We start from the raw sequence: 16,028 nt of genomic DNA, 5'->3' as shown, positions 1-16,028 counted from the left end.
CCCACCCCCGGGATTGTTGGGCCAGTGTGGCCTTAGCGTAGGCAGAATCCCATGGACACACTCGATGTGCTGTCTGCAGGGTGCAGCGAGCTACGGCGTGTGGGTCTAGTTTGTTCTTTCTCTAGGCTGCGTTCCTGTGGTGCGAAGTCACCACGGATTATTTATTACCCGTCTATAGGTCCAGTGACTTGGGGAGCCTTCAGGTTTGGGGCTATGGCCAGCAAATGTGTGCATTTTGGTTGGTTGTACAGCTGTGAGTGCACCACTGGCCAAGGATGGCCCAGGACCAGCTGTGGTGACAGGACCACGTGGCTCCAGAGTGCTATGCAATCCGCAGTCCCACCAGCCAGCACACTGCAGTCACTCTTTTCACCCCAAGTCTCTGTATTTCCATTGTTTTGTTTGGGATGTCAACTTGGGGTTCTGATTTGCATTTTTCTGATGACTAATGAGAATAAAGGCCAGTGTTTATAGGACATTTGGATTTCTGATTTTGTTTTGTTTTGTTTTTTGGCCAGGGCTGGGTTTGAACCCACCACCTCTGGCATATGGGGCCGGTGCCCTACTCCTTTGAGCCACAGGCGCCACCTGTGGATTTCGGATTTTGGATGTAAAATGTCTCTCAAATCATCCACCCATTCTTTTTCTATTGTCTCCCAGTCTTTTTATTGACTTGTAGGAGTCCTTTTTACATTTCAGATACTAGTTCTTTACTAGATATAGGTAATTGTCAAAAGAAAAGAACCCAAACTCTGTAAAATAATTTAAAGAGGTTTATTCTGAACCTGATAATGTGTGACCATGGCTGGGAGAGCCTTGAGCACACGGCCTGGCCATGGTGGGGTCACAATTTGGTTTTAAACATTTCAGGGAGACAGGAATTACACAGGAAGTTCATAAATCAATATGTACAAGGCACACATTGGTTTGGCCTGAAAAAGTGGGACATCTTAAAGCAGGGAATTACAAATCATCGGTGGGTTTAAAGATTCTTTGGGATGTAATCAGCTAAAAAAATGAAGCTTTATCTAGAAGCTTGGAATGTCTCAAGATAGGGACATATACTGGCCACTGGTACACTCAGATTCAAGTGACGGGTTAAATAAGTGGATGACCTGCAGGTGCAATCTAAGCTTGGTCTGGTGTAGCCTTCAGCCTGTGAATGAGTTGCAAAGGACAAGACAGGACGAGGCCTGACAAGGCAGCTTGAGATTATTTCCCACATTCCCCCGGCCAACAGAGGGTCCATTCAGTCAGCTGGGAGGCTTAAGATTTTATTTTAATTCACTTTATGAAAAATATCTTTTCTTCTCTGTAGATTGCTTTTTCACTTTTTCTTAATGGTTTATTGTAAGGAATGGAAGTTATTAATCTTATAGTAGAATTTGTCATTTTACTCCAAAGAATTTGGTTTCTCTTTTTTTACTATTATATTAATAGACTTTCTTTGTAGAACTGAGCAGAGGGCAGGCTGTCCGCACATCTCCCCTCAGGACACACACGGCTTCCGCACCATCAACACCCTGCTTTCCCGGGGTGCACGTGTGATCTACCCGTTACTGTCAACTGACGTGCACAGTTTACATTAGGGCCACTCAGACTCCACACTGCAAATTTTATGGGCTTTGACAAGTGCATACTGCCCTGTATGCACCATCAGAGAGTCACACAGGAGAGCTTCACCACCACCTATGTGCCACCCCTGACCCCTCTTTGCCCCAAACCCCGGCATCCACTGATCTTTTTATTGTCCCATAGTTTTGCTTTCTGGAAAAGCAAAGTTGGAGTCAAGGGGTGCAGGCTTTGCAGACCTGCTCCTCCCTCAGCAGCATGTCCTCAATGCTTCTGACGTCTCCCACTCCCGCCTTGTCCCTTTCTTTACTGGTGAGTGAGGTCCCTTTGTCTGCCAGGGTTTGTTTACCTGCCCCCTGAAGGGCATCTTGGCTGCTTCCAGTGTGGGTGATTACAAAGAAAGCTGCTGTAGGGTGGCGCCTGTGGCTCAGTCGGTAAGGCGCCAGCCCCATATACCAAGGGTGGCGGGTTCAAACTCGGCCCCGGCTGAACTGCAACCAAAAAATAGTTGGGCGTTGTGGCGGGCGCCTGTAGTCCCAGCTACTCAGGAGGCTGAGGCAAGAGAATCGCTTAAGCCCAGGAGTTGGAGGTTGCTGTGAGCTGTGTGATGCCGTGGCACTCTACCGAGGGCCATAAAGTAAGACTCTGTCTCTACAAAAAAAAAAAAACAAAGAAAGCTGCTGTAAACACTCATGCACATTTGGAGGTGAGTTTTCTGTCCACAGGCTGAGACTGCTGGCTCGTAGGGCAGAGAGCCTTTAGTTCTGCAAGAAACCACTTCCCGCCAGCCGACTTCCTGTTGCTCCAGGCCCTTGCCAGCCGTTGATGGTTGATGGTGTCGTTGATGGTGTCAGTGTTCTGGATCCAGGCCACTCTAATAGGCATGTGGTGGTGTCTCATTGTTTTAATTTGCAATTCCCTAATTGCAAATGATGTAGAGCGTCTTTTCACATGCTTATTTGCCAAATCTGTAGTTCTTCCTTGGTGAGGTATCTGCTCAAACCACTTATCTATTTTTTAAATTGGGCTGTTTGTTTGTTTTCTCATTGTTGAGATTCAAGGGTTATTTGTGTATTATGGAAACAAATCCTTTATCAGATGTGTGCTTTACAAATACAAGGGCTGTCCAGAAAGTATTCACAAGGCTGGGTACTTTCCCGACAGCCTTCCTATTTCTTCCCAGTGTGAGGCTTATCTGTTCATTCTCTAAACAAGGTTTGAGGGGGTGGTGTCTGTGCGTTTGTGTATGTGTGTGTGTCCTACTTAAACAACAAAATTTTTGCAGTCTCCAAGATCATGAAAATTGTCTCCTTTCTCTTTCTCCCCCCGCAAAGAACTACCACTTACATTTCTTTTTTGTTGTTGTTATTGAAGTTTGGCTGGGGCCGAGTTCGAACCCGCCACCCTCGGTATATGGGGCCAGCGCCTTACTCCCTGAGCCACAGGCACTGCCCACCCCTTACATTTCTAATTGGTGTAAAACTGATTTATGTGTAACGTGTGAGGGAGGGATCAAGATCCTTTAATTCAGTCACCTGTCTTAATTACTGAATGTAATGTCATTCACACTTACCTGGTACCCCCCACTTCATTGAAATAGCTCCTGTCAAGGTCACATTGCAAAATCCAGAGTGTGACGCTCACTCCATCCATCAGCAAAGGCACTGACACAGCCACCACTCCCTCCTCAAACCACTTTCCTGGGCCCTCCTCCCTCTCGGCAACTTCCCCAACTCGAGTCTCTGCGTGACCCCTCACTTCTCTAGCCTCTTAAAGTCAGAAGGCTCAGTCCCCAGACATCTCCTTCAGTCTTACACAACGGCAGGCTTGGGTTCTAACGTCCATTCAATGTCCATCCTCCTGGACACCCAACTCAAACAGCTGTTGCCAGTCAGCAGAGCCACTTGCAACCCAGACATCATTCCAGCCTAAAACATCCAAAACTGGGCTCCCGACCCTCCTGCCCAGCCCCCTCCTGTATCCCTGCCAATCTCTGCCAACATGGCAGTCTGGGTAGACCCTGGCACACCTGTACTGGCCTGCTACACATCACTCTGCCAATCCACTTGAGACCCTACTGACATTACCTCTAATGCACGTCCAGAGTCCGACTGCTTCTTACCACTGCCTTACACATGGATGGTGACCCAGTCAGCTGACACAGGGCCTTGGAAGGCGGCACGTTCAGAAGAGAGAACGGGTGCAGGTACCAGGAGTGACAGGGAGTTGCATCAGAGAAGCCTCCTCTGTACAGACTTTAGGGAGGTGGTGACCTGAGGAGCCAGGCCTGGGGGCAGGGAGGAGGAGGGAAAGACACAGGTCAGAGCTCAGAGGAGGATCCTGCCAGGGGTGTGGATGTCCACCCACTGGGAGGCACCTGGTGTAACTCTGAGTGGGATTCGGAGGCCAATGGGGGTTCCCGTGTGGAAGCAGAGGAGAAAGGTGATGGAGCAGCCCTCCACTGCCCTGCTGTGTCAGGATGGAGAGAGAGCCTCGGCCAAGAGGCCAGCACATGCTCCTGTAGCTGCGGCCCCTAAGAGGCAGGCAAGGCTGTCAGCCAACCCTTGACTCTCCAGGTGAGAGTGCCAGGCTGGGAGGGTCTGCATGGGCAGGTCAAAGGTGAAGGGATCAGAACCCAATCCCCTCAACTCCAACCAATATGACTGCCATGCTCTGCCCTGGGTGCTGGGGAAACCAAGGGGACAACACGGGCAGGATGTCCCCACCCAGTCACAAAGGGAGCCCCAACACTCTCTGTAGGGGGCGGGGTTCGCTCCACCCTTGGGCCCCCAGAGGGTCCCTTCTCAGGGTTGCCTGTCATCTGCTCTTAACCTGGCTTGCACCAGCCCCTCACATCTCCCCAAGCTGACCACCACCAGGCCTCTGCCCCCTCTAGCCCTCTGCACTGCCCACTCATCACCTTAGGGAACACACCTGAAGGTGGCGTTCTTATGGTTACGTATCTCAGAAACCTGGAATGCCACTTTGTCCACCACTGGGGACGGAGCACGGGGACACAGGAGCACTGGCTGGGCCCACCTTTCTCCTGAGTCCAGCCCAGGGGATTTCTCCGGAGGCAGATGACAACCCAGACACCAGGCTGCTGTGTCTGTGCTCACATTTTAGACCGTATCAGATGAACCCAGGAAATATTTATGAACAAGCTGTGTATGGAGGTGGCCGAGGCAGTGGCCACTCATCTACACCCTTTAGGTTGACTAGGGTCAGGGGAGGCTCAGCCCAGGCCAGGGTTCTGATTTATTTGGTTACAGAGAAGATAGGACTTCCAATCTTGCCTGCTGCCAGAGTCCGGTCCTGTCTATCTCATGGGGAACTGGTGAACTCTGAGGTCATTGTTCCATCTTCTCTTCAGAAACTTCCTCCACAGACGTCACTCTCTGAGACATTCCAGGGCTAAATTTCCTTTCTGACATTACCCTCTCTGAAATGATCTGTCCCAACATCCCTTTCCTACCCACGGCCTGTCCCTCCTTCCCTGGGCTGGCCATGAACCCTCACGGGGTCCAGGGACAGCTGCTAAGTCGATTCCTGACCCATGCAGGAAAGAAGTACAGGGTTGTGGGGTGAAGCTGTAGGGACGGCCTCCCTGTGGCCTCGCAGGACCCAAGCTCGGGAGACCTGGTTCCTTATTCCATTCGAGGTCGGGACCTCGAATGACACCACCGTGTCAGAGACGAGCAGGTCGGCTGAGGGAGAAAGAGGGCCCAGGGCGTGGAGTGGACGCGGGCAGTGGTTACTTGGAGAGGAAGGCAGCGGTCTGCTTGGATGGCCAGGGAATGGGGAGGCTTCCAGAAGGGGCCCTGGTAAGGAGTGGCCGCCCATGGGGTATGCAAAGCACAGAGCGGGTGGCAGGGAGGTGCCCGGAGCCCCAAACCCTCGGCCTGAGTATCAGGCCCCACGGGGAAGCCTCGCGCGCCACGGGGAGCAGCAGCCGCAGGCCCGACTGTCTGGAGCCCGCACCCTCCAGCCCAGAGTCTGCGCAAAGGCGGGGCCGGCCGATCCTACGCGCAGGCGGGCGCGCTCCCAGCGCCGTGCGCGAGCCCGAGAGCGAGCGGGCGCCACGAGCCTGCCTGGGCCTGGTCGTCCCGCCTCGCCCCGCCCCGGCCCCGCCCCCACCGGCCGCGCCCACGTGACCGGCCGGGTGCAAACAAGCCGGTCAGCTGACCCGGTCTGGCTGCGCCGTCATCCCGGCTATAAGCGCGCGACCTCAGTGCTAAGCTCCCACCGCGCTGCCGTCGCCGCCACCGCCGCTATGCAGCCCCCCAGTCTCCTCCTGCTCGTCCTTGGCCTGCTGGCTGCGCCCGCCGACGCGCTCATCAGGTGAGGCCCCCGGTGCCGGGCGGGGCTCCGCGCAGAGGGACCTGCTCCCGCGTGCCCCGCCCGCTCTGGGGTGCACCTGTGTCGCCAGCGCCGCTGCCGCAGCGCCCACTCGCTCGCTCGCTCGCGGGGCGCAGGACTGTGGACATGCGGAGTGTACCCTCGTCAGCGCCCCGCCCCCATGCTGCTGGGGTCGGCCTTGAGGGGTTGAGGGAGGTGCAAGGATGGAGGCCTTGAGGGGTCCCGGGGTGGGGAGGATGGAGTGCTGATTCAGGACTGGAGACTTAGGGTGTCCGGTGCTCAGGGCCCTATTGGGAAGTGGAAGACCTAGGTATAGGCCCTGGAGCCTCCTTAAGCTGGACCGACCTGACGTCTTCCCTATGAAGACCCCTTTTCCAGCTGTAAACTGAGGTGTAGCTTTTAATCTTTTGCTGCAGGGGTTTTCAGCACAGGTCCAAATGGGAGGCCCTTGGAGTCCTAGGAGACCTGCAGGACCTGAGAGAGGAGTTAGTCCATGGAGCAGGCATAAGGCAGCAGCCAGCTTGCCCATCCTGGAACTGGGGCCCAGCTGCTGTGAGGGCCACACCCTCCTCAGGCCCTTGACCTGACCCCAGTACCAGCTGAGGACATCCACCGTCTGGCCTGGACCTGGGCTGGGCCCAATGGTGCCAACCAGGCAGAGGCCTGGGCTGAGATCTGCTCCCTAGATGTCCTGTCCTGCCTGCAGCCTGCTCTCCCTTCTATACCTGCCCCCACCCTTGCTCTGCAGCCTTCCTGGGAGGCCAGGGCTCCCCTGTGGGCCTATTGCCGTAGGCAGGCGGGTGAGGTCATAGGGCTGCAGGGGCCAGGGCAGGGTGAAACTGAGCTTCTCCATAGGCCCTGGTCAATGACCCGTGGGCGGGTAGCCCCAGACAGAGCCATTGTTAGGGAGCAGCTGCAGGCCTAAGCCTGTCCTGACCTTGCTAGCCCTGCCCACCTGCCTCCCCTCTCCGACAAGGGCAGAGAGATGGGGCAGCTGATCCAAAGCCTCTCACACCTGATCCCAGGTCCTATAGGACTGGTGGTACCTGTTTCCAGAATCCCTAATGGGGGATATTTCCTCCTCCAGGCCAGAACACAGGGTGTTTCCAACCCCCAACTCTTAGGCAAGAATCTCATCTTGGAACACACCCTTGGAATTGCAGGCACACCTGTGACCTTGGACTCTCAAACCTCTGGGGCAAGGACAAAATTTCATCCCAGTGATTAAAAGTTCAAATGAGCTCATCTTGGAACTGATTCAGATGCAGCCAGAGGGTGGCCAGTGACTCCAGGGGTCCCCTGCTGCTCAGTCCCTCGTAACAGGACCCAGGCCCCTGACCATGGACTCAGCTACTTTCTGCACTGGGCAGACCCAGAGGCCCTCAGCTGGGCTGGCCTGGCCATGGGCTGGGGGGTGCCCCAGTGGGGTTGCAGAAGGGCCTCTTTTGAGGAAGCAGAAGCCCCAAGATCCCAGGTGCAGTCCCTGGGCTCCCAGAGTCTGTGTCATGTGAGGAGAGAGAGCGAGCCATCCATAGCAGTGAAGTGTGGGGCCAGGGCGTTAGCAGCATATGGGTGACAAAAAGGGTGGCAGGCCTCTGGGTGTCACCAAAGGCCTGTCTGCTGGCCAGGAGGAGGTCTGGGAGAGCTTAGGAAGACAGAGGTCCAGGTAGAGAACAGCAGGCTGCCTGGGAGCTCTGAGCAGGGGTGGCGGGTTCAACTGACAACCCAGTGGTCCCACTGGCACCCTCTGGAAAGAGAACAGCACAGATGCAGAGGAAACACATGGGACCAGTGGGGCTTTCAGAGCCTTTGGAGTGGCCAGGCATGGCACAGTGACCTCCATTCTGGATGTGGGGGTGGAGGGTGGGTGACTGAGGTCTCCTAGGCCTTTAGCCTGAGTAGCCTTGGGTGGTAATGGTTTGCTGTTCACCAATTTGGGAGAAACTGGGCCAGCAAGTTTCAAGGGGTTTGGGCCCTGCCAGGGGTATCCCAGTGGATTTGCAGTGCAGGGCACCTGGCGGCTCACAGACAGGTGGCCTCAGCTGGCACACAGGAGCACTGCCCTTGCCCTGCCCTGACCCGCCCCACCCCTATGTTGACAGAATCCCTCTGCATAAGTTCAAGTCCATCCGTCGGACCATGTCAGAGGCAGCAGGCCCTGTGGAAGAACTGATTGCCAAGGGCCCTCCCTCCAAGTACTTGATGCCTGGTGGGACGAACGGGCCAGTCCCTGAGATGCTCAGGAACTACATGGACGTGAGTGGGGGCTCGGGGACCCTGCCTGGGGCAGAGCTGGCTCTCAGGGAGTCATGGCCAGGCATGTGCATTAGTCCCCATATTACATAGCTCCCTGCGCCACGACCCCCCCCATGTCCCCCCACCCCCGTGGCCCTGTCACCACAGGGTCCTGCTCTGGCCTGGGAATGAACAGGGGTGGCCTTGGCACCTTGGTGACATCTGGCCAGAACTGCTCTGACCCAGGATCAAAGCCAAGCCTGGCTCATGAGCCTGCCCCAGAGGCTGCAGGTGGGAGTCCCTGGGAGGCCTGGCGCTCGGGCTCGGGGCTCACCTGCCTAGGAGTGGTTGACTGCCCAGGAGCCTCCGTCCTACTGGTAGCCCTGGGGTGACCCTATGCCCAGCTCCTGCTTCTCACCATCTTCCCCTTGGGCTGCAGCCCCTGTTGTGGCCACTGTTCCTAGAGAGAGAATGTTCTAGAAGCCTCACAGCAACCTGGGTCTTGGTCAGGATTGTCTCAGCCTTATGGGGACAGATTCTGGGCCAGGGCCTGGCTTCTCCACAGCTGCCTGGGACCATTTCTGTCCCCCAAGTCCTTGAGGCTCAAGCCCCTCACTGCCATCCAGCCTGGCCCACATCCAGGGGAAGGGCCCATGCCCTCTGTCCCACTTGGCCTTAGCCCTGGTCAGGGCAGGAAGCTCAAGACTCACAGGCATGTGACTTTGCTAGGGGAAGGGGGGACCTTCTGCCCGGGCCCGACTGGCTGGTTCCAGATTCCCCCAACACGCGCACACAGAGATTTGCTGAGTCACCCCTGACCCCCACCAATGTGGACACTTCTGCTGAGTCATGAATTAGCACCTGCTGCTTCCTGGCACCAAGTAATCAGAGACACACTGGGCAGGACCAGAGCCAGAAATACTATGTCCAGTGCTGGCCCAGGCTCCCACCCTGGGAAGGGGTTCTGGGGAGGCAGGATCCAGATGACTTCAAACTCCAGGACCTCCATATCCTCTGCCCTCTAAGAGAGCCAAGGACGGACCTTTTCTGCAAGGCTCAGAGGGACATGTGACCCCTCATGCCTGGTATCTCCTTCCAGAGCAGTTAAGGCAGGGCTGCTGGACCGTGGGTGCCCCTAAGGCTTTCTCCTCCCGTCAGCCAGCCAGACCCCAGAGTCAGGCCCTGACATGGCCCAAGCAGGGAGGAGGTCACTACTCTTTGTAGGCCCTGGGCCCCTGAATAGCAGAGGGTCTTTCAGGCAGGCCAGTGCCATGCCCAGGGTTCAGGTTGGGAGCCTGGCCTGTCCCCCCACTGTCTTCTTTTTTTTTTTTTTTTCTAAGACAGAATCTCATTTTGTTGCCCTTGGTAGAGTGCTGTGGTATCATAGCTCACAGCAACCTCAAATTCTTGGGCTCAAGCAATTCTCTTGGGTCAGCCTCCTAAATAGCTGGGACTACAGGCACCTGGCACAAGGCCCAGCTATTTTTAGAGACCCGTCTCGCTCTTGCTCAGGCTGGTCTTGAACCAGTGAGCTCAGGCAGTCCACCCTCCTCAGCCTCCCAGAGTGCTGGGATTATAGGAGTGAGCCACCACGCCCAGCCACTCCCCACACTATCTTGACCATTGCCCTCACCTTTCTCACCATGTAGTCTTTCCCTAGCCTCCCCACGTAGCAGACAAGGCTAGATGGCTGGACCAAGGGGGCTAGAGCTCTAGTGCTCATGGGCCTGAGGTCTCAGGGCTGGGGGCCTGGCCTCGGCGCCCCTGTCAGAGCGTGTTTCGGCGGGGGAGGGGTCTCAAAATCAGGCTCGGCTGGTGGAAGGGGGCTGCCCCTCACTCCAGCTTGTGCATTTGAGGCCTGGCTCCAGGGGATAGCCAGGGGCCTTCTCAGGCCCACTGGGGAAGTGGGCACCCCACCACAGCCCTGAGTGCTCACCCTGTGCCCTCCCAGGCCCAGTACTATGGGGAGATTGGCATCGGGACCCCTCCTCAGTGCTTCACAGTCGTCTTTGACACTGGCTCAGCCAACCTCTGGGTCCCCTCGTCTAAGTGTAAAATGCTGGACATCGCCTGCTGTGAGTCACGCTTGCTGTCCACTGCCCCAGCCCCTGTCCCTCCAAGATGCCACCTGCTTGGGGCTGGGTCTCACTCAGGGAGCTCAGGCAGGGAATGGGAGGTCCTGGTGGGGGCCCCGTGCAATAACCTGCCCCCTCACTTTACATGTCCACACTGCCTCCCTCTGAGGTGCTGGGTCTCTCCTGGATCTGGCCCTTCTGGGGTGTCACTAGAGCACTACCAGGAAGGGAGGGGCATGGCTGGGGCTTGCCTGTCGCCCTGCCTCGGTCATGCACTACTCCTGCCTCTGGGCCACAGAAGGCAGGGCAGCCCTCCACCCTGCCCCAGGACACCTGCTTCTGGGTGAACCTTTTCGCCTTGCTTTTGCCAGGCCAAGGGACCATGGAGGCCAAGGAAGGAGCATGCTGTGGACTGGACCACCCATGGGGCAGAGCGCAGGGCCAGGTCCTCAGACCTCTGGCACAGTGGCCTCCTGTTATAGCCAGATCCACCCTGGGAGGCAGCTTAGGACAGGGCCACTGGGGCAGCATGGTCCAGGCCACACACTGGGCTGCAGGCTGACCACCTTGCTTTGGCAGGGCTCCACAACAGGTACCACAGTGACAGGTCCACCACCTATGTGAAGAATGGCACTGCCTTCGACATCCACTACGGCTCAGGCAGCCTGTCCGGATACCTGAGCCAGGATACCGTGTCGGTGAGTCCCTCTGGGGCCTCCATGTGGCCCCTGGCCTGACGCCAGCTCTTGGGAAAAGCTGTGGAGTTTGGGTGGCCAGTGGCAGTCAGCTGAGTGGGGAGGCTGGGGGATGGGAAGACTCAGGTTGGGAGGGGGTGCAGGCTGGGGTTGACCAGGACACCACCACCACCCCTGCCCCTGTGAATAGAAAGGGGCAGGGCCTTCCGGCACCAGCCCTAGTGAGTGAGTGACAGAGGCTTTTTCCCAAGCTCCGGGTGAGAGCTACCAAAGAATTAGCATCCGTGTTGGGCAGGGTAGGTTCGAGGTGCCAATAATATTCAGGGTAGGGGTCCCTGCAGATAACCAAGGGTTTGGAGCCTCAGGATGGGTGAGGGGCGAGTGCAAGGAGCCCACTGTCCAGGCAGCTGGCTGGAAGGCACCTGCAGAGGAACTGAAGGGGGCTGAGCAGGTTGGTTGTCTTCAGGGCCCTGAGGAGAGGGCAAGCCAGCCCTTGATCCCCTGCTGCACCTCTGAGAGAGTCTTTGTCACCGGGGCAGCGCAGCCCCCAGCCGTGGGCTGCTTCTCACAGCCCCTGTGGGGATGGGCTCAGGGGTATGCCTGTCTGGTCCTTGCCCAGAGGGGCAGGTAGGCTCCAGAGACTCTGCTATGGCACCTTGAGCCTGTGTGGCCAGAATGTGAACAGCTGCCACGCCCCGTCCTGCCAGATGGGCAGGGCTCCTTAGGATCTGTCTCTGCTCTGCAGAGCCCACACAGGATGTTGCCCCACTGTCCCTGCTGGGATGTCAGCCTCAGTGCTGTTGCTCCTGTTGCTCCCCACATCCTGCTGGGCTGGGGGAGGGGCAGCACAGTCAGGAGCTGGGCTGCCGGGGTGGGGTCTGCAGGCTTCCATCTCTCGGGCCCCAGGCCCTTGTCCCTGGGCCTGAGGGCAGGAGTAAGGTTCGCCTGGCAGGGGGACAGGCAAGCAGTCACAGTGTAGCTAGCTGTGCACCCTCCTGGTCCCATGTTTTAGAAAACAAGGTCCCAACAGCTCTGAAGGCTGCCACCACTGCCCACCCACCAGCAGGTGCCCTGGTGCCCTGTCCAGTCCTTTCTTCCACGCCCTCTCTTTCCTGTCCTGGGAGATGAGGGGTTTTGCAGCCTTGGCTGCCAAGACCAGGGCTGGTGTCAGGCTCGGCTGGTCCATGTGGCCGGCTGATACCTGCCCCTACCCACAGATGCCCTGCAAATCAGTTTCAAGCGGTGTCAAAGTGGAGAGACAGGTCTTTGGGGAGGCTACCAAGCAGCCGGGGATCACCTTCATTGCCGCCAAGTTCGACGGCATCCTGGGCATGGCCTACCCCCGCATCTCTGTGGATAACGTGCTGCCCGTCTTCGACAACCTGATGCAGCAGAAGCTAGTGGAGAAGAACATCTTCTCCTTCTACCTGAACAGGTGGGCCCCGCCTCACCTGCCCATCCCCTCCCCCACCTCCTCTCCCCAGTGCTCTTCCCTCTGCCTCCATCCCCTACTCCCCAACCTCCTGTCCCCCATTCCTCCTGTCTCTCCGCCTCATCTCCTTGTCCCTCAGCCTTCCTGGCATGGCCTGTCTGGTCAAGGGGCTGGGGCACTCAGGCATGTGGCCACAATTCTCGACCTCTGACCCTGGGCCATCCCGAGAGGGTGTGGATGGCACCATATTACAGATGCAGAGAGGTAATGTCTTGCCTCCATCTCCCAGTGGAGAGGGGCCAGTGAGGGGCACACATGGCCCTGGCCCTGGGTGCTAGTGGCCTTGAGGGGGCAGGCCGTGAGCTCTAATCTGACAGGCACTCTGGAGGGGGAGTATGACTGGGGACTGGGAACACTGGACTTCAGTCAGCCCATAGGCCCACCCTGGTAGCAGCATAGTGACCTCGGGGAAGGGAGCTCTGGCCTTGGTTCCTCTTCACAGGCAGGTGCTATGGGGGTGGTGTAGGGCACTGTGCTGCCTGGGCTCGGCCACTAGACATGTGTACATGTCACCAGGTGACCTCCTACCCTGCGCCACTTCTGGTCCCTACACACACTCTCCCAGAGCTGATGGTGGGATGGTCTCTTAATACGCCCACCCTGCACTTTGGGTCTCCAAGCCTGACTTCTGACCTTGGAGCACTTCTAGCAGAATCCCAACCCTGCCCTCGTCCTGGACTCTTTTCTCTATCCCCTGCTCGGGCAGTGAATGCTCCTTAGTGCTGTGCTAGAGGCCAGCACACAGGTGAACAGGCCAGGCCACTCCCCTGGAGCCCTTGGTGAGGTGAAGAGGGTCTCTTTTCTCTGGGCAGGACAGGAGACCCTGGGGTTTGGCCAAGTCTGAGGTGGTGAAGCGTGATGGCCCAAGCAAGGTCTCAGGCAGGGGTGAGGGGCTGAGGGCTCAGGGATCAGGTCTGGTGGGACAGGGTGTGGGAGAGGAGCGTCTGCTCCTAGGGCTGCAGAGGGGCTGGCAGGTGCTGGCCCAGGAGTGTGGAGGCCCTGGGTGGTGGTGGGAGGACATGGTTAGAGGACAGGCCTGGCGGGACTTGCATATTAAAGCTCATAGTTAATCAGCCTTAGCCTCAAGCATCCTGAGCAGTGAGTCAGAGAAAATGTGATGTCCCATATTTCTGCCCAGAGCACTGTGGCTAGCATTCATGGTGGTTTGTCAGGAGGAGATGGGGAGAGAGGCCGAGATCTGAAGAAGAGCCAGCCAGGCTCAGGAGAGTGGGGCACAGGGAGCTCCCAGGAGCAGCATGTGCAAAGGCCCTGGGGCAGGAACTGGCCAGCTCAGCTCTGCAGGGTCACACTGTCACCGCTTCCTAGAATTCTTCCTTGGTTCTTCTAGACAGGTTCCTGGCACCCACTTCCCCATCTGCTTTGCAGCCATGACCCTGCTGTCTCTGGCTGAGCAGAGCTCGAGAACATGAGGGTTGTGCAGAATCTTTTCTACCTGGGCTGGGTCTGTGCTGAGCAGCCCACTCAGGGTGTGGGATCAGAGCTTCCTCCCTGAGAAGGAGGAAGTCTCATCCTTCCCCTTCGTTCTGGGTCTTTCCATCTCTGCAGGTCCAGGAAGTTTTCCTAATTGCTCCACCACCCCCTTACTTCTGACCTCCTGACCTACCTGGCTGGGGGGACAGGGAGGTAGCTGACTCCTTCCCTTTTCTCCCAGAGACCCAGGTGCACAGCCTGGGGGTGAGCTGATGCTGGGCGGCATGGACTCCAAGTACTACAAGGGCTCCCTGTTCTACCTGAACGTCACCCGCAAGGCCTACTGGCAGGTCCACCTGGACCAGTGAGTAGAGGGCACAACTGCTCCTCAGCTCTCCAGCAGGGATGGCACTTGGGGGGATGCTGTGGGAGTTGGGCGGGGTCAAGAGATGGGGTCATGTTGGACCCTGTGCCCCTCTGGCCCCCGTCCCCTCCACTGTGTGGGTCTCCCGCTCACTCTCTGTCCCTTGAGTCTGTGCCTCTCCATCCCCTTACCCCAGACTGCTCAGGCCACCTGTGAGCAGCCCTGGGTAGGGCAGCATCCTGCCCTTAGTCTAAGTTAGGGGACTCATGCCCTCCCTGACCCTCAGGGTGGAGGTGGCCAGCGGGCTGACCCTATGCAAGGGGGGCTGTGAGGCCATCGTGGACACTGGCACCTCTCTCATGGTGGGCCCGGTGGAGGAGGTGCGTGAGTTGCAGAAGGCCATTGGGGCCGTGCCGCTGATCCAGGGTGAGGTGAGTGCCAGGGGCCAGTGGGGTAGGAGGTGGGTGCTATGAGACTGGCGTCCTCACACGCAGCTGTTGCTCCCAGTACATGATTCCCTGTGAGAAGGTGTCCAGCCTGCCCTCGGTCACCCTAAAGCTAGGGGGCAAAGACTACAGGCTGTCCGGAGATGACTACACACTCAAGGTGAGCAGGGCTCATGGGCATGGGGGTGTGGCCTGGATGCCTAGGGTGGGCAGTGGCCTGGAGCTGACAGGCCTGATGGTGACCCCCATGGCTGTCCTAGGTGTCCCAAGGTGGGAAGACCATATGCCTGAGTGGCTTCATGGGCATGGACATCCCCCAGCCCATGGGGCCACTCTGGATCATGGGGGACGTCTTCATCGGCCGCTTCTATACCGTGTTCGACCGTGACAACAACAGGGTGGGCTTTGCCGAGGCTACCAGACTCTAGCTCCCTGGCCTGCCCACCCATCCACTGGAAGAAAAAGGAGCAAGTCCAGTGACAGGAGGTGGCGGTCCCAGCCCTCCCTGCCCTCCCCCACACACACACTCGCACACTCACTTGCCCACTACCCCGGGCTCTGAGGGCCTACGTCCCAAGCAGGGCTCACCGTTTTAGTTTGGTTTCCTTCCGTGGGTTCAGAACCGTTTGTCTGGTGGAGAGTGGAGGTGGTACTCAATGAGCTTGTGCCCCGCAAGCCCCTCCAGTGGAGAGCTCGGCCAGCACCCACCCCATCCCAGGCTGTCCTCACAAAATCTACACGGATCCTCCTGATAAACACAATCTGCCCAAGGACCCCCGCCCAGCTGGCCCTGGAGCTGGGCTCTGTGGACCCAAGCATCCATTTATACTGGGCCTGTTGAGGAAGGGGCCGGCTGAGGCCTGGGGGTGAGCAGGAAGGTACTAGAAGGGAGCAGGACGGAAGCCAGCCTCCTGGGGCCTGCGGGTCATTCTGGGGCTGATCGCATTCACACTGGGGGTGTGGCACTGGGGCTGACTGGCCTCCTCTGTAACCGGCCTCTGCTGCAGGTGGCTGAGAGCCATCTTTGATAGGGAAATACAGCTGTGTAAGCCTCTCCTCTGTGCTGCGTGCTTTGTGCTGGGAGGGGAGGGTGTTCTAAATCGGGCTGGTGTGACAAGGGCACGTTGGAGGGCTGACTCAGGGCCAGGCTGGGGGACAAGGGTCTGGGGTGCCCTGGGCCTGGCTTTCAGACATGGCACCCCTGCCCTACTCTGTACTTGGGACCCTGGAGCTGTAGCTAGCTGTGCAGCCTGGTCCACTGGCAGGGACTGGGTTGTTCTGAGGTGTGAAGCAGTGACCAGCAAAATGGACCCAACGAGAGGCTGTGGTGGGAGAGTGTGACACGGGATTGCCAGCATG

General features: G+C 57.8%; 1 protein-coding gene across 1 annotated transcript; it reads left to right on the top strand.

Annotated features, from left to right (window-relative positions):
* The first annotated feature begins 5,740 nt into the window (after positions 1-5,740).
* On the top strand, positions 5,741-15,723 carry CTSD (cathepsin D). The gene is made up of 9 exons (XM_053561186.1): positions 5,741-5,913; positions 8,034-8,187; positions 10,118-10,241; positions 10,821-10,939; positions 12,154-12,371; positions 14,101-14,223; positions 14,510-14,654; positions 14,731-14,829; positions 14,930-15,723. The coding sequence occupies exons 1-9, from the start codon at positions 5,846-5,848 to the stop codon at positions 15,095-15,097; spliced, it is 1,218 nt and encodes a 405-aa protein (XP_053417161.1). The 5' UTR covers positions 5,741-5,845; the 3' UTR covers positions 15,098-15,723.
* The last annotated feature ends 305 nt before the right edge of the window (positions 15,724-16,028 follow it).

This window comes from Nycticebus coucang, chromosome 14, assembly GCF_027406575.1.
Source record: "Nycticebus coucang isolate mNycCou1 chromosome 14, mNycCou1.pri, whole genome shotgun sequence".
In the NCBI taxonomy this organism is placed as follows: domain Eukaryota; kingdom Metazoa; phylum Chordata; class Mammalia; order Primates; family Lorisidae; genus Nycticebus; species Nycticebus coucang.
The sequence above is the reverse complement of the archived record's forward strand: the minus strand, read 5'-3'. Positions and strand labels throughout refer to the sequence as shown.